The sequence below is a fragment of the Ascaphus truei genome, chromosome 3, assembly GCF_040206685.1.
Source record: "Ascaphus truei isolate aAscTru1 chromosome 3, aAscTru1.hap1, whole genome shotgun sequence".
Taxonomy (NCBI): Eukaryota; Metazoa; Chordata; class Amphibia; order Anura; family Ascaphidae; genus Ascaphus; species Ascaphus truei.
The window spans coordinates 130,322,071-130,341,063 of NC_134485.1; the positions used below are offsets into that span (position 1 = coordinate 130,322,071).

At 41.1% G+C, this 18,993-nt stretch overlaps 1 protein-coding gene across 3 annotated transcripts in view; it reads left to right on the plus strand.

Moving 5' to 3' along the window:
• Positions 1-18,993, plus strand: part of LOC142489190 (nectin-3-like) — a 149,338-nt gene that overhangs the window by 112,796 nt on the left and 17,549 nt on the right. For all 3 annotated transcript variants that reach the window (XM_075589544.1, XM_075589545.1, XM_075589543.1), the window contains exon 5: positions 10,429-10,580. In XM_075589544.1, coding sequence (XP_075445659.1) covers positions 10,429-10,580 — 152 coding nt within the window. The remainder of the gene's footprint in view (positions 1-10,428; positions 10,581-18,993) is intronic.

Sequence of the window (18,993 nt, forward strand, 5' to 3'; positions counted from 1 at the left end):
CTTGGATACTCCGATCTACTGTACATATAGAATTGCCCAGTGTCAAGTGTACCGATGTGTGTTCTTTATCAGGCATCCGTACCTTACTTTGCAAGTATGTGTGTTTTGAAACAGGACAATGAAGAGTCAGTCAGATTTATAATATTACAATCTTCAACTAACACTTTTTTATGTTCCTGCATTCTATATTTGATTTCGATGTTCGCTGGTTGCACCAAACAAGGACACTTTTGGGACTTTTCAAGACAAGGACACTTTTGGGACTTTTCAAGAGACGGTTTGGTTATTATTATTTAAAGAAGTGATTTGGCGCCGGCAATTCTTTCTTTTCTCTGTGGTTCATTTTCTGACTGTACAGTCAGTATTTGCCAGGCTGCCTGCAATATTTATTTCAAGTATTGTTATCATTTATATTATTTTTTAGCGCTGTTTTGCACCGTCTTTTTTTCGCTGTTTGCACCAAAGCCTAACTAGTACGGTATATTGTTTCTTTAACCTATACCGTCTACTTGACGCCCATTTTTTTTTTTTTTAAATTTGCAGCCCAGACCAACAGTAACTGTCATTAATACTCTGGTTTTCAAGCTTGGTTTCTTTTATTTACACACCTCTGCCCTTTGATGGTATTTGAACCACCATAGCGTGGTTAACTATACCCTGCTTTCTATCACTGCAGGAGAGGCAATCTTTTTTGCTGCACGGATCACTGACTGTTACAGTAAGGACAGTATTCTGGACTCGACATTTATTCCCCTAACTGTGCTCCTTGTTGGTCTAGATCAGGGGTGCCCAAGCTGGGGATGGGGGGGGGGGGGGGAAGAGGGAGCGCAGTGCTTACAGAGTCCCTGTGGTCTTCCCCACAACATTTAAATGAAATGCCCGGGGAGCGCACAAGGCCCCTGTAACGCCCTCTTACCTTGTCTCTGGCGGCTTCTGGTGACATCGCTATGACAACGTGGTGTCAAATGGCCACAATGCGACGTCGTGATTTCAGATGACGCCGGAGTAAAGTTAAGGGGGGGGGGGAGCAGGCAGGGGGGCCCAGACAAAGTTTGTGCATCCCTGGTCTAGATACCTCATTCTAATTTTCCAATTGCTGCCTACAAACTATATATATATATATATATATATATATATATATATATATATATATTATAAAGGCTCTGATACTTTGTTCTTTGTTCTGGCACAATGTATGTGTGTCTTGGATGTATTACTGTACATGTATATCTGTATCACTTGATTTTGTGGATTGTTTTTTGCAATGTGTTTTTTACTGTCACCTTGACGTCATTGCAACAGAGAGTATCTGCCTTTCTGATTATAGATAGATGTGTGTGCACTCCCTGAGGAATGTCCTTTCTGGACCGAAATGTTGGTTTGATCTGTGCTGATGTATTGTCTTTAATACAATTTATTTACCATATTGCTTTGAGCGCTGCTTCTTTGTTTTCTCGCTTGGGAAAGCATTGGTGTATGTATATATATATATATATATATATATATATATATATATATATATATATATATATATATATATATATATATATATATATATATATACACCAATGCTTTCCCAGGCGAGAAAACAAAGAAGCAGCGCTCAAAGCAATATGGTAAATAAATTGTATATATATATATAGCTATATCAACACAAAAAGAGATTGCCTGCTACAGACCTGTACTATATACAGAGTTCCACAATTAGTACATAGACTATCTAATGAAAAGCCACTAATGGTGCTTGGAATAAGAAATATATAAAGACAAAAAAGGGAAAAAGTATTCCAAAATTAGCACTCGGGTATACTCACTAAATAAAGTTTATTATAAACGTCACACACATTATTTATATATATATATATATACATACATACAATAAACACCTTTGCCACTAGATGCTAATGATAGATTATATACATTTGGTATATATTGTTCCACCTAAGTGACTTATATTAACCAGTGGGTGTGTGTTTGGAAAAGGAAAAGTCTGAAGTCCATTAAAATGAAAGTCACATATGCATGTGATGTATAATGAAAACCTTAATATACAAACTTGGATTCTGGCTGCTTCTTTTCTCCGGGTTCAACAAACTCCCGTCCAGTACCTATCAGAGAGATATAAAAAAGCGCCCAATTCTCGTGTGATAAAAGATAACAAAAGGTTTAATAAAACAATCGTTCAGACAAATTCAAACTCACAAATTCGCCATGATAATAAAGCGTGGTATGAGATTAGACTCATGCGCCAAAACAGCTGGGTGACCGCCGTCTGTTTGTTCCGCCGGAATATGGGACCTCACTGTCGGTGTACTATAGTAAAGAGTCCTCTGGCACACCAGCGATAGCAGCGTTGGAGTTCCTGGTATAGGGGTGCTGTTGCACAAAGATATTCCCAGCAAAAACGGCAGCCTGCACTTCCACTGCTCCTTGGCAAGAATGGCTCTCAATCAGACACCGTAGGTCTCTCCTCACCACGTGACCCTACGCGTTTCTTCCGCAACCAGATTTCATCAGGGGATATACACTGGCGACACACTTTATTCGAGCTTGGCTAGTCCCACGTATTCGGGTATACCCGGGTGTATTGAGGTTTGTGACTGTTTTCTGCCCGAGTGCATTGAGTTATTTTCCAAGCAGGGATTGAAGCATTTTATTCCCGCTGGCTGCAATACTGCACAGTATATATATATAAACTGCATTACAATTCATGAATTTATGCCATCTGGTAGACACGCGAAGCATTGCAGCCTATTAAATCCTAATCATTATCATTTAACAGATCAGCCGCCCATCAGCCAGGCATGAACCCAGGCTGGGAAGGCAAATGCAACGGGGCTTGTCAGAGGTTAGGAGCGGCGCATTCCAGGTATCTGCCAGGTACATACCGGGTATTTGCTCGAATAAAGTGTGTCGGTGCAGTACACACACACACACAGGTCCAGAAATAATTGGACACTGACACAATTTTCATAATTTTGGCTCTGTACGCCACCACAATGGATTTGAAATGAAACAACCGAGATGCAATAGAAGTGCAGACTTTCAGCTTTAATTCAGGGGGTTGAACAAAAATATCGTATGAAACGTTTAGGAATTGCAACCATTTTCATACACAGTCCCCTTATTTCAGGGGCTCAAATGTAATTGGACAAATTAACACAATCATAAATAAAATGTTCATTTTTAATACTTTGTCGAGAATCCTTTGCAGGCAATGACTGCTTGAAGTTTGGAACGCATGGACATCACCAAACGCTAGGTTTCCTCCTTTGTGATTCTTTGCCAGGCCTTTACTGCAGCTGTCTTCAGTTGTTGTTTGTTCGTGGGTCTTTCTGCCTTAAGTTTTGTCTTCAGCAAGTGAAATGCATGCTCGGTCGGGTTGAGATCAGGTGATTGCAGAATATTCCACTTCTTTGCCTTTAAAAAAACTCCTGGGTTGCTTTCGCAGTATGTTTTGGGCCAATGTCCATCTGTAAAGTAAAGCGCCGTCCAATCAATTTCGCTGAATTTGTCTGAATCTGAGCAGACAATATATCCCTATACACTTCAGAATTCATCCGGTTGCTTCTGTCTTCTGACACCATCAATAAAGACTAGTGACCCAGTGCCATTGTAAGCCATGCATGCCCATGCCATCACACTGCCTCCACCGTGTTTTACAGATGTGGTATGCTTCGGATCATGAGCCGTTCCAAGCCTTCTCCATACTTTTTTCTTCCCATCATCCTGGTACAGGTTGATCTTAGTTTCATCTGTCCAAAGAATGCTGTTCCAGAACTGGGCTGGCTTTTTTAGATATTGTTTGGCAAAGTCTAATCTGGCCTTTCTATTCTTGAGGCTTATGAATGGTTTGCACCTTGTGGTGAAACCTCTGTATTTGCTTTCGTGAAGTCTTCTCTTTATGGTAGACTTGGATAATGATATGCCTACCTCCTGGAGAGTGTTCTTCACTTGGCTGGATGTTGTGAAGGGGTTTTTCTTTACCATGGAAATCATCCTACGATCATCCACCACTGTTGTCTTCCGTGGACGTCCAGGCCTTTTTGTGTTGTTGAGCTCACCAGTGTGCTTTTTTTCTTAATGTACCAAACTGTTAATTTGGCCACTGCTAATGTTCTTGTTATCTCTGATGGATTTTTTTTTTTGCAGCCTAAGGATGACCTGTTTTACTTGCATTAAGAGCTCCTTTGTCCGCATGTTGTGGGTTCACAGCAACAGCTTCCAAATGCGGATCAACTCCAGACCTTTTGCCTGCTTAATTGATGATGAAATAGCGAAGGAATAGCCCACACCTGTCCATGAAACAGCTTTTGAGTCAATTGTCCAATTACTTTTGGTCCCTTGAAAAAGAGGGGGCTACATATTAAAGAGATGTAATTCCTAAACCCTTCCTCCTATTTGGATGTGAATACCCTCACCTTAAAGCTGATAGACTGCACTTTAAGCCCATATTCATTATTACATTATTTGGATGTGAATACCCTCACCTTAAAGCTGATAGACTGCACTTTAAGCCCATATTCATTATTTAACTGTAACTTGAATTTATTTTGGTATACAGCCGAAATAACAAAACTTGTATCAGTGTCCAATTATTTCCGGAACTAAATGTATATAGTTACAGGTAGAGATATCCCTTTCCTGGATTTTCCCGGGTTTTTCATTAATAATCCAATCCGTGTGTTTAAATCCGATGTTGGATTGATTGTACCAACTTTAATCCACACTAATGATTGAAAATCCCTCCATGAGGGGCTCAGTTTCTCGGATTTGAAATAATCTGACGCAAGGTTTAACGTAAACTCATTCCACGAACTGTGTTTATTTCTAATCCCAATGTCGGATTGTAAGAAAAAAAGTACGGCGGATTTATCCACCATTGTTACATAATTGCATAGTACTGTAGATGAGGTTGAAAAAAGACATATGTCCACTTGGCTAGATATCTACTGTATAATATTGCCGTCTGTTTTTAAATGAGAACTACATGATATAACCGTGGCATCGATTCTTGCCATTTGTTTTTTAATTCAGATGGAGTCTCATTTAATTTGGAATTTGGTTGCAAGGAAACTGCAGCTGAAGGAAGCCTGATCTACATATGCAGCATTATGGTTGCTAGCACTGCCAAACCTAAATACACTGTCTTAGTAAGGTGATTTAATGGCCCATTAGGATAAAGACAGCGGGAGTTCCCTGCATTGAATGGGATTCGTGCTTTGTGAATCCTACCGGGTTGCACCTGTCTGTAAGAGAGCACAAGAAGAGTGATAAAGAATTAGTCACTCTACCTGCGTGCCTCTAATAGGTGATCACACGGCTTTTATTTTATTTTAATAGCACAGTATTGAAGCTGAGAGTCTCCGTAGCTGAACCGCATTAATTTCAGCACCGGTGACCCACTGCTTCCCAAGTTACAGCCCCGTTATGGATTGCCGGTATTCCCGCCAAGTTTAAATTCTTCTGCGTCATGGCCCACGTGACTGGGACATGTAAACAATGCAGAGAGATACTGGCACCCCTCAGGAAGTAGAGGGTCCCCGAAGCTGAATTTAATGCGGTTCAGCTCCGGAGACCCCCTGCTTCAATACTGGGTTATTAAAATAAAATAAAAGCAGCTTTATTACCTTAGAAGGGGTTGAATAAAGGGGTTAGTTGGCCCAAGTGGGTGCTCAGTTTACCAGGAAGGTTGCGGGTGGGGGGGTGTTAATTAACCCCTTCATTACCTTAGCGGTAGTAACACGGTAAGATTCACACACCGCGAGTCCCATTTAGACGCAGGGACCCGCTGTGCTAATCCAGATGGGCCATTACAACCTGCTATGCACTGTTTAGCGCACTGTCAAGGCATTGCACATGGTTGACCCGCCCATTCTCACAGCCATGCAACTGACTATAGTAGCCATGCAACTGACTATAGTTCTGCATCTGTAATCGCACCTTCCTCACACCTAAAAACTCAGTATACTAATTTCCCATAAGGATTAACACTGCGGGGCTCCCTGCTTCTGAACGGGACTCCTGCTGCGTTAATCCTTCCACGAGTGAAAGAGTTGTGCTGAGAAAAGCGGTCTCTCTCTCTGTCGCCCTGCTCAGCTCATACAAATGATCACGCTGTTTTTATTTACATTTTTATTACATAGGATTGAAGTAGGAAGTCTCCGAAGCGGAACTGCATTAATTTCAGGTCCGGGGACTCCCTGCTTCCTGAGGTACAGGCCCATATATGGGGTGCCGGTATCTTCTGAAAGTTTAAATGTCCTGTTTCACAACCCACGTGACGGAACATTTAAACTTGCAGGAGATATCGGCACCCCATGCTGTGGCCTGTACCTTGGGAAGCAGGGGGTCCCCAGACCTGAAAGTAATGTGGTTCAGCTCCAGAGACCCCCTTCTATTCAATATAATAAAAACAAAATAAAAGTAGCTTCATACCTTAGTGGCTAGCAGGGGTTAAACAGCAGTAACCATTTTTTTGGTGATGGAGGGGGTGGTTGAAGCTTGTAGTTACCCCAGAGTGGGTGGTTAGGCTTTGGGGGAGTTGCAGAAAGGGTTAATCCCTTAATTTTCCACCCGCTGTCCACCTGAGAGGCCTAACCACCCACCCTCTCTACCTCCAACAAGCCCCATTCCCCCCCCCCCCCCCCCCCACCACCACCACACAGGAATGGGCAAAAGCCCTATTAGCCAAATATGGCTAATAGCACTTTTGCCCATTCACTTATACAGTTCTGCACATTACAATAAAATACAAATTACTGTGCAGTAAAATCAAAACAAATACTAGCCATTTAATCCATTGATTGCCACTGTGGTTTTCTATGACACAGGTAGTCACATTTGCAATCAATGGGCACCCACCCCCTTTACTCCCAACAACCCCCACACCACCACCACCAACAGAACCACACACAGTAATGGGCAAAAGACCTATTAGCCAGATGTTCTAATAGCACTTTTGCCCATTCAAAGCAATCAATAGCCAGAAACCCTACAGTTAATAAAAGTTGTACTTACCCCTACCAGGATGAAGGCCATCGTCATCCTCCTCCTCCTCTTCTTCAGTGGCCCCAATATTGAAAACACTGGCTACTGACCACTTAGGTAATTAAGGTATTAACCCCTCCATTAAAAATCCATTAAATCCTTGACAATAAGTGAGAAAATATAAAATGTAAGGGTAATACCAATAGTAATCACATTTACAAATAAATATTATTTTTTTTCCTTTAAAACAATTAAGTTCTCTGTGTCTATCAAAGTATAGCAGTGAAGACCAGTCTTGTACCAACATAACCTTGACCCATACAGGAACCGGAGCACAGCCTCACCAATGTAACGTGGGACACGAAGGAATCTTTCAAAGATTTATCAAGTTAAAAGAACATACGGACAGACTCTGGGGATTTGGGATTTGATAAGACATCTATCCATAAACTAGTAAAATTAACAAATATATATAGTTTGTCTCCAAACAACTAACCTCAACAAAAACACGACACAGGTGGCACTTGTTAATACACAGTTATTCGCATTAAAATTTCACAGATTAATAGAATTCTAATGAGAAAATTGGTCCAAATCTGCCACTCCATATAGGGTTATCAGTTTTTAACTGTATCTCTAAAAGGGTATCTATAACGGTTAACCACAACAATTCTCTATTGGATGCAATGTATAATCCAATATGAGACATATATATGAGTACTGATCTCATGAAAATAGATCTCATTCTAAATGTAATTAATTTAGTACAGTATTCACTGGTCTAAATCTTATGAAACCATAAACCCACAGTAATCCCTTATTCTGTGACTGAATATTGAAGCCAATAAGACATGTATGAGTACTGATCTCATAAAAGAGGAATATACACTCTTAAATTATTTTATTGGTTCTTGCAACGATTCATGTATGTTTGTATTTTAATTTTTAAGTTCTAATTAAAGATTAGTTTTATTAGGATAACTCTAGTCTGAAGGTATCTACTGTATAGTGAGCGTGGTATAACGAGTCTCCTTGTTTCTTTTTTTGATGTTCACTTAATTTAGATCCTAGCCAGCACCTCCTCATCTACTGTACTAGTATACCACATCCTCATCCTTATATCTGTGAAGCAGGATCACTCCTTTCTCATTAAACAACTTAAAAACCAAAATGTTTAGCCACAAAATTGTCATTGGATCAATAGATAGAAAGTCTCCCTGCAAACAGCAGACTGGATTCTTATCGCTGCTTCCTCTGATTTTTATTGCATGAAACTTAAAGGTAAAAACATTTTTTGGGGGGAGCCCTTTGTTAGGTGATGTGTTATAGCAAAGAAACCCTCTTCCCCGATTTACAATAAATAACCAAATCAATTTTTTCGTGTTCATCCCCTTGATAGTGTGACATCATTCGGTATCCAGGACAGCATTAGCATAATGTGATGTTCCAGTTCATTTTAATATATTAATATTCATAAGCTGATCCAACTGCTCAAGGAACAAATATATTCCGAAGTAAGAAGTATCTAATGTTAATGATACATGCATCTCATCTCGACAACCCTAAATTAAATAGTTGCCTCCACATACATACCATACATGTTAGTCCACTGTAGCTTAAATACATACTTTTATTTGAGACATACTGTATTACAAGACAAATTATACATAATTTGTAGAAGAATATACATACATTGAAATCAATACAAATATTCTATTAATTTGGTAAGCAGCAAGATTTTGTAAATTTCTCGAAAGCGAATATCAATGGACTTAAAAAATGGCGGGTTTACCTACATAGGGGACACAAAAATAAAAAGACCTAATAGGTATGGACTTGTATATAGTGAGGGAAAAAGTGAATCCATACAGATATACAGGTAATGTACATGTTACTATTTGCAAGATCAGATGTGACAAGGATTTGCCATATGGAAGAGTCTTGTGTATAGGGAAAGAAAGACCGGATGGCCAAAAGAAGGTGAATGTCAGTGTTCAATATAAATCACTTTGGAACGCTGTCTGCACATGCTCATTGTGAAACCTTATGGGAGAAGGATTTACGAGTGCTTGTAGACAGCAGGCTTAGCAATAGTGCCCAATGTCATGCAGTAGCTGCAAAGGCAAATAAGATCTTACCTTGCATTAAACGGGGATGGAAGGGAAGTAAACATAAGTATGCCTCTTTATAAAGCTTTTTAGTAAGACCACACCTAGAATATGGAGCACAACCACTCCATAAAAAAGACATTGTGGAACTACAAAAAGTGCAGAGAAGAGCCATGACATTAATAAAGTGGATGGAAAATCTGTTTTATTCGGAAAGGCTAGCTAATTTAGATTTGTCTACATTCGAAAAGAGGCATGCAAGAGGGTATATGATAACCATATACAAATATATTCAGGAACAATACGAGGAGCTTTCAAAATAACTTTTTATCCAAAGGCAGTAAAAATGATACATAGTCTTTCTTTAAGGTTGAAGGAAAGGAAATTTCACCAGCAACAAAGGAAGGGGTTATTTATAGTAAGAGCAGTTAAAATGTGGAATTCATTACCCATGGAGACTGGTGGCAGATACCATAGATATTTTCAAAAAAGGTTAGACATTTTTAGAAAGGAAAGATATACAGGGATATACCAAGTAAACATGGGAAGGATGTTGATCCAGGGAAAAATCTGATTGCCATTATTATTGGTGTCCTGAATGAATTTAATTTTCACCTTATGGAGATGGCGTTGGAGGGTTTTTTGGTTTGCCTTCCTCTGAATCAAAATACTGTAAATACAAATATAGTATAAGTAGCTGTGGTCTAAATTTAGCATAGGTTGAACTTTCTAGACATATGTATTTTTTTCAGCCTCATCTAATATGTAACTATGTATTCTCTTTCACATTATTTTATTACATTTAAGGACTGCACTCTATCAACACAATTCCTAAGGTTGAGGGCTGCAGGCACCTAAAGACTTTTCTATGTTGTTGTTTTCTAGTTCAGTGTAGCCTGCTCTTACATTGCAAGTAATTTGCCAGAATACATTGCAAGGAGCCTTATATTTATAGTTGGAATAGCTGAAGAAGGGACACCTAACAATGCACACATACAAATACTGTGTCTAAGAGTTTATATCTCTGGCCTCCTATGCTTACCATACAGATTAAGCCAACTGTCTACAGTGCCGTGGTCACGCAACCACAGTGTGATTAGCACTGCAGGGGGTTCCAGTAGGAAACATGCAACCCCCTCCCCCCTCCCCCAAGTGCAATCGCGTCAACACGGACTCTGGTTTTGCTACATCTGGATGTCATTTCTTTAGTAGATGTACCTTCCCTTGCACTTAGTTGTTGCTGAATAGATGACTTTATAGTTTAAACTATACTTTGTGAAAGGAAGTAGGACCTCTTGATGCTAATTTAATTTTAACTTTATTAACACAGGTTAGGTGGAAATTGGCCTGAAGGTTTATTCGCTGTAAATAATACACTGCATTTCAACTACCCTCTTACCCACAATTTATCTGGAATCTATGTGTGTCACGTGGCCAATGCCCTTGGTCAGAAAAGTGATCAAAAGATCATCACTATTTTAGGTGAGTTAAAAATTATATGTCTATTTTTATCGGTGTGTATATGTACATCTGTCACTGTATGTTGTATTAGTGCATGCAATTTACATGGTAGAATTCTGGATGCTCTTTGGTACAGTATGCTAAACATGATTGTGTACCTATTGTTACCGATAATGTCTAGCCTTATCCAGAAAGGCTAAAATCTCCATGCAATAATTCAACTAATTTTGACTCTGTTTTATCCATGTTGTTATTAATTTAAATAATGTGTGTGTCCTTCCTATCTAATAGATTGTGCAAATTTATTGATAGTGGATTACATCAAATTCAGGAATATAGTTTTCATGATTCGGACCATCCGGCTCACTGTCCAAGAGTAAATTCTCCTTAAAGACAGGAATCTGAGTAATCACTATGTTTCAGATGGTAGTGGACTCGTGGGGTAAAACAAAAATTTGGGTTAGGTATTAGACTTGACTGACCCCCATAGAGGTATTCCCTGTGGTTAGTCACTATGCAATACAGCCCATCCATGTTGTATGTGACTTTTACCATAGGCGTTCTCCATTTTGTTAGCTGTATCGGACATCCAATTTCTTTAGGGAAGGAGCTTGAGTTGATCTTTTCAGTTGCAGTCTCTAGTATTTCTTTGAGGTCTCTGGGTGTCATTGTCTTTGACTCTATTATACTCCGTCATTGCTGTGAGCTCTTTTTGATTAAGGCCACATATCAGAGTGTTGATTTCAAAGACATCACAACAGCACTGTTCTCCTTAACGGTGCAGCATGCTCTGTTTGGTTAACCGCCGGTTCCCATCAACTTGTACTAGAAGTCCTGGTAGTGTCAACCTCTCATTGTAGACATCTTCTTATAGGTATCCTATAGAGTGTACAGGAGCCAGTTTATCGAACAAGGATTCAGCTTGATTGAAGACAGGCAACAAGATTGTAAAGGACAGATACAGGATATTGATATATGAGCAGGCTGATTGCTTTCCATGACAGTGGTGCAAACCTCTATTTGAGTGTGGCGTCACTCTACCTAAATCCCCAATGGTGGAAATTGGCAATGGTTTACAAGCCCCAGTGTTACTATAGGTATGAGGACAATACCATCAGGACAAATCTTTATCTTTTTGAATATATGGTACCTTTCCTGATTGTATATCCCTGATGATGTCACTTATTTTGTTAAGGACAAAACTGCCATAAGTGGTGCAAATGATTTCCTTACCAACATGGTTATATCATGCATGTTGTACATTGTAAATCTTTCCTCATCAGCTATACCCTCAATACCCTGCAGGATTGGTTTCAAGACATGTTGGCCCTCTTCCTGTTCAAACTTGACAATATGTTTATGGATTGCCTCTAGATCAGCCCTATTCCAAATTGACATACCGGATCCAAAAAGTCCGGGTATGGCCCCAATGATGCCATCTACACTGCAGTTTTCTGGATCTGAAAATTCCTTTTTGGTGAGGGATGTCTTGTCCTGAAAAGGGGTCTTGAGTTTTGCTTGCATGAGATGCAGCTAAATCTACTAATAAGGAAGTAATAGTGAAACATTAGTTTGCATACAGGAACCAAATTCTGCCATGTTCCATTTTGATAAATTTACGACGACAGGCACATGAATAAATTGCACATTATTATATAAAGTCCCAGGGATGGATGTTGCAGTGAGACCACTGGAGGATCCATCCTGTGTTGTTGGGCTTGTTAGCTGGACCCCAACAGGACACTTTTTCATCACTTGTTCCAAATGCTGAGACAAGGAGAAGGATTGACTCTCCCTCATCACATTGGACTGGATTCTGCTCAACCTGGATACCAAGAAAAGGATCAGCGATGACACCGATGCTCATGTGCATGAAAGTTATCACAATTATGGCCTTCATCGTCCTGTAGCAAATATGAATAGTAAAAGAAATAAAGGAAGGAAGCAAGAAAGAGAAATTACTTAGTGTGAAGAGGTAATCGGGCTCACTAATAAAGGTTAAACCCGTTTGGTTACCTCTGATCCATGTGTTGGGGTTCAGGAGTGTCATCTCTTGGACCCAACTGTGTTAAAAGCATTACCTGGAATTATGCGACAACAAATTTTTGTGTTTTTACCTTTCCAGGGGTGCCAGCAAGCAGGGATTGCTGTGGTATGACTTTCAAGGGGGCTTTGCGGAGAATGTGTTGTCAGAATGTGTCTATCTAGTCAGGGGCCAGAGTTGCTGGTTCCACTAAAAATGTACCCAGGAATCAAGACGGATTCCTGGATGCATGTAGACACAGTGTCTCGGTAATATCTCCCCTTGAAAACGCTTGCACGACTCCCCACTAGGGGTCCCTGCTTCAGCACAGCCCAGAAAGGTAAATGGTGCAAAGGGATGTAAAGTATCCCTGTAACTATAAGGGGTCCCCAGGTTAGGGGGGATATCCAGTTACTGTACAGGTAACCTATTACCTGCATAGAGGTTCTGGGGGAACTCAAACCATCTATAAGGTTGTGAGGGGGCTTTTAAAGTTCAATCCTAAATCTATTTTATAGTGTGTGGGGAATATGGCTAGTAAGAAATAAAGTGCCGCTTTTTTATTCTATTCCCCATACCAGCAAAACTTAGGATATTTTTAAAGTGTATATTTTATTAAATTGTGTGTTTTAAAACATATATACGCTTGTGCACGGAAATGATCTGGGACTTTCAGACCCAATGCTCTGACAGGCCACTTTGACTACTAATTGGTGCCAGTAGGTCTGGCAGGACCTCTCAAGATGAAAGTCCCAGAGGATGTCTGAGGTGTCAAGACCATTTGGACATGAAGGAAAGACTCAAGTATCCACGTCCTGAGATCAATGGACACTCTTTGCATTTCCATTGATACCACCAGACTGGCAGAAGCCTGTCACCGTGGGTGACATTGAGGGAACCAGGGACAGAAGTTCCAAATTGCACATGCCCCTTGGTTCATTCAGATTTCCAGCTAGCCCTGTTTTTCTATCAGCTAGTAATTTTGGAATGAAACTGAGAGGTATTATAACCCCTTGCGCCCCTCAGACAGTTTTCCAGTCCTCTAAGATTCTAAGTTTCCAGTTTCAAGTCTCCAGCAAGAAAAGGGCTGCTTCAGCGATAGCTGCCTGACATATTTTCTGTCCGGTTTTTGCAAGTGTTATCAGGGTTAGGATTCCCTGCACCTAGGAGAGTCTAGGTTGTTACCCCTGTTTCCAAGTAAGTGTGTCTTTTTGCTGTAGTTTGTGTATCATTGTGAAATAAATTGTAAATTTATTTTCAAGAAAAGGCATACGCCTTTTCTTGTAAATAAATGTACAATTTATTTAATTAACTTGTTTTGCTCAATGCATGATCCTGGTAAAAAGGTGTACATTGCCTGGTCTGCCATGACAATTAGTATTGAATTTCTTTGATCTAAGGGACCTGAGATTGCATTTCAGAAATGCTGAAATGTCTGGGACATTGGGGGCCTTGTTATGGCACAACCCATGGAGCACAAATTGTCATTAATCTGTGGGATTTTCCAATTCTCCCCCCCCCCCCCTTTGTGCTCCTTGTTTGGCCAAAGAGTCAGCTATATCATTTTGCTCAGGAGTGAGTGAATGGTCTCTTTTATTAACCTACAGAAAGGGATGGGGTAACTCAGCGGTCACAGCTCTCCATAGATCAACCAAGCACAGTAAAAATAAAAGACTTTATTGGATCAAAAATATGACATCAGCAGGGAGTAAGTACACTCTGACGCGTTTCATCCTGAAGCAAGGACTTTACTTTGATGAAGTCCTTGCTTCAGGACGAAATGCGTCAGAGTGTGCTTACTCTCTGATGATGTCATATTTTTGATCCAATAAATTCTTTTATTTTTACTGCGCTTGGTTGATCTATGGAGAGCTGTGACCGCCGAGTTACCCCATCCCTTTCTGTACACTAATCATGGGCAGGAGCACGCCATCACAACAAGCAGCATGGAACAAACGCCGCCTTCTATCAGCAACACCCGGCAGTCTGCACTTCTCACTGTGAGTACTTGCCAGCTGATCCATTCATCGTGGGACACGGGGTGTAGGTGAGGCTAGCATTTACTGGTTTCTGTGACTTACTCTGTAGCACTTCTCTGACGTGCCTCTTTGTACTTCTACCAGCTTATGCGTTATAGCCCCCCATCCTGAGTTAGTTCGGTTATATATGGAGGATTAACAGTTTATCAAGCTATTATATCCATGACGCTGTTGTTCTTATCTCTCTGCTCTATGGACTAAAAAGTTTACCTGCTCAGCTTGCAGCATCAGGCATTCGGGGTTCATTCCCTGTTTTTTCTTTCTTTTATTAACCTGACAGCTTCCTTTGGGAATCTGTATTCTTTCTGTGGAACAGGAACAATACCAGTCATGTCTACCAAGGACATACTTGAAAACGAGAGGTAACTCTCAATGTATTATATCCTGGTAAAACATTTTTATAAAATAAATGAAATAAAGGTGTCAACTCTACCACAGTCATGTTTATGCACCGCAAATGCTTCACAGTGTGTCTCAAGCACAGACTCTAACAGATGCTTGTCCTGATGAGTGGCAATAATCTGAAATAAATCATATTCAGCATTGTTAGGTTTTATGGCAGAGATTGAATGTGAGTCTGGAATAACTACCATCCTGTCATCTGTGCTGGGGACAGTCTGAAAAAGTAGAATGTTATTCAAATCCAGCAAACATTCATTGGGAACCAGAAAATCAGACCCAAGTTGCCCAGGTTCATTTGGGAGAGGCATTAGTGCTACAGGATGTGTAACTGGCATGTCCTCAATTTGAATTTTCTCATGCATGTCAATGGTTAATTGTAAGACTTGCCCTTGGACATTTGAATTTCTAACTCCAAGTAACTCACATCTCTGCTGGACACTGACTGCATGTGATTTGATGTGTTCCTCTGACTTTAATTTGCCAATGAATCAGCTACCCCCATAAGTGTTTTTAAGTGTTGTGTGGGGTACGTACTATTGGGGGCAAGGTGTATGGCTTTACCTGCACTATCAAACCCTAATAGTGTTTGATTCCCCTCAGTAGAGGGGAATAGGCATGTTCTCACAGAGACAGGAGTTGTTCCTGTATCTAGCTCTCTGGAATCTTGATTAACCATATCCTCCTGTGGCCTGTGCATCAATTATTTTCCCCATGTCAATGGGTAAATGAAGATTTGATTCAGTAGAATCCTCTTCCCAAATATCTCCATGCTCACTACACATAGGATCCCAATCCTCTATTTCATATGCATATGTGGGATCAGATGCACTATATCCTAATCTGTCTGCTATGGCTTTCTGTCTTTTCAATATTGAGATTGTTTGCAGCAGCTGAAATTGTTTTTGTTTTCACGTGGCATGATCAATACATTTGCCCTTTTTCAGTTCAGTAGCTTGATCTTGAATTACTTTGTAAGCACTTATGTGATCTCTTTCAGTTTCTACATTAATTAATGTCTGCTTACAATAAATTACCTCTTTTTGGGTAATTTTATTATTTTTGTAATTTTCCACTTGTTAGGACCTTACAACTTCATTAAGAGTTGTTAGTCTTGACTTGATTTTCCAATTTGTCAATCTATTTTTCATAATTTATATTTTGGGCTTTACAATTTTGAAGTGCTATTTCAAAATGTTCCATTTTGGCATTCATTGTCAAGCATGCGGCATACATACTTGCAACAGCTTTGCCCATCAATGTTTTACTTTTCTTTGAGCTCCTTAGCTCTTGATGAAATATTTCCTGGAAATGTGTCCAAGGATTATTTTGAAATTTAGTATCACATGCAAAGTCTGAACTTGTATGCTTTGTGATATAAGCTGCTACAAAACTGTCTAAACTAGAGACTGTAGCCATTTTTGTAATTTTTTCATAAAAATTACTTTCCCCTTTACTGTATGTCCTCCCCACAAGTTGCCGGCTCTTAGTGGTTAATCCAATATACTTTTCTATCATTAGAATTAGTTTTTTTTCTTTAAAATATATATTAGTGGTGTATCCTCCCTCTTATGTTCGTTAGTCTTAAGAGTTCTTCCAATACCCACTATACAAATAAGCTTATTATTAGTACAGGTAAACCCCGTTATAACGCGGTCCTCGGGGTCCACCCCGAGACCACCGCGTTAGTAATGGGGTCGCGCTAATTTTTTTTAAAAATGGCCGCCGCGCGCCTGATCGGGAGGGAGGGAGTGAGGAGGGAAGGAAGGAAGAGGTGGCCGGAAGCCCTACACGTCCCCTAGCAACGGCAGGGCAACCTGCTCCTTACCTCACACCACGGCGGAGAGAGAGACACTTGGGGGGAGAGCATGGGGGGATAGAGATGTGTGTATGCTGCCTGTGTGTGTCCTGTGTGCAGGGCCTCTTGTCCCGGGCCCAATGAGTAATGGGAAAGGTGCCAGACCCCTGTCAGCAAAACTAATCTGTCCTGATCCGCAGAGCTGGCCTGTTGGAAGGTGTCCATTGAGATGCCTGTCCAGGCAGCATGCTGCAGACTGGTAGAAGGGAAGTTTCCGACAGGCACCTCCATGGCCACCTATCAGCAGTCAGCTCGGCAGGCCCCCTCCACAGGCCTCAGACAGGCCCCCTCAATCCTCCATGGGGCGCTCTCACAATCTCTCCTCTTCAAGTGTCCCTATCCCCCTCTCTCTCACATTTCCCCTCCCCCCCCCAGGCCCCCACACCTACCGGCCCTCCGCGGCATAGCCCACGCGGCCCTCCGAGTCACTGCCTGCTCCTCACTCACCCCCCCCTCCTCCCAACACCCCCCTTCCTCCTCTCGACACCCCCCTCCTCCCGACACCCCCCCCCCTCACTCCTCCTGATGCCAGCTCTGCTCCGATCTCAGCAGCCGACACCAAAGGTAGGGAGGGGGAGTGGGAGGTGTGGTGTAGTGTGCTGTGAGAGCTGTGTGCTGTGAGAGTGTGCTGTGAGTGCTGTGTGGTGTGTGAGCTGAGTGCTGTGAGAGCTGTGTGCTGTATGAGAGTGTGTGCAGTGGTGCAGTGAGTGAGTGCTGGGAGTGTGTGCAGTGTGCTGTGTGCAGTGTAGAGTGTGTGCAGTGAGTGCTGGGAGTGTGTGCTGTGAGCAGTGTGCAGTGTAGAGTGTGCAGTGAGTGCAGTGTAGAGTGTGAGCAGTGTAGAGTGTGTGCAGTGAGTGCTGGGAGCGTGTGCAGTGAGTGTGTGCTGGGAGTGTGTGCAGTGTGCTGTGTGCAGTGTGGAGTGTGTGGAGTGTGTGCAGTGTGGAGTGTGTGCAGTGTGGAGTGTGTGCAGTGTGGAGTGTGTGCAGTGTGGAGTGTGTGCAGTGTGGAGTGTGTGCAGTGTGGAGTGTGTGCAGTGTGGAGTGTGTGCAGTGTGGAGTGTGTGCAGTGTGGAGTGTGTGCAGTGTGGAGTGTGTGCAGTGTGGAGTGTGTGCAGTGTGGAGTGTGTGCAGTGTGGAGTGTGTGCAGTGTGGAGTGTGTGCAGTGTGGAGTGTGTGCAGTGTGGAGTGTGTGCAGTGTGGAGTGTGTGCAGTGTGGAGTGTGTGCAGTGTGGAGTGTGTGCAGTGTGGAGTGTGTGCAGTGTGGAGTGTGTGCAGTGTGGAGTGTGTGCAGTGTGGAGTGTGTGCAGTGTGGAGTGTGTGCAGTGTGGAGTGTGTGTGGAGTGTGTGTGGAGTGTGTGTGGAGTGTGTGTGCAGTGTGTGTGCAGTGTGTGTGCAGTGTGTGTGCAGTGTGTGTGCAGTGTGTGAGCAGTGTGCAAAAAAAAATTACATGTAAAAAAAATTTACATTTTTTTAAAACGGGAGCCACGTGAAAACCACGTTAAACCCGATTTCACGGTATAACGGGGCGTGCTATAACGGGGTTTACCTGTATATGTATTACCATGATTTTGTTGCTGGTAAGTGGCTGACTCAGCCTAAACCTTATCTATTTTATATTCATAGATCTAGGTGCTTATTTAAAACAATACCATCAATTTTGTGTCCCTTATCGTGGTCGCCAAATGTTACTGATAATGTCTAGCCTTATCCAGAAATAGAAATATAGATGTATTTATAACATATCCATCTATATGAGTATTGCTGGCTTATAAGAACTAACTAGCAAATATGTTTCTAGTCTTATCCATACATAAAAATATAGATGCATTTATAAGTTATCCATCTCTGGCTTATAAGAATTAATATAATAATACGGGCAAAACTATTACTTAAGGAAATAGATGTGTAGATATGTTCCAATAGGATACACATCCACATAGGCACACCGTGGTTTATGAGAGTTATTGACATGATAGAGATGGTTTCAATCAAATAAACAGCAATTTATTAGAACAGCAACAAAATATAACAATGACACAAATATAATACATTACATTAAATGTTACATTAAATATAAACTAATTATACTTCTTTATAAGGTTTGTACTTATTACAG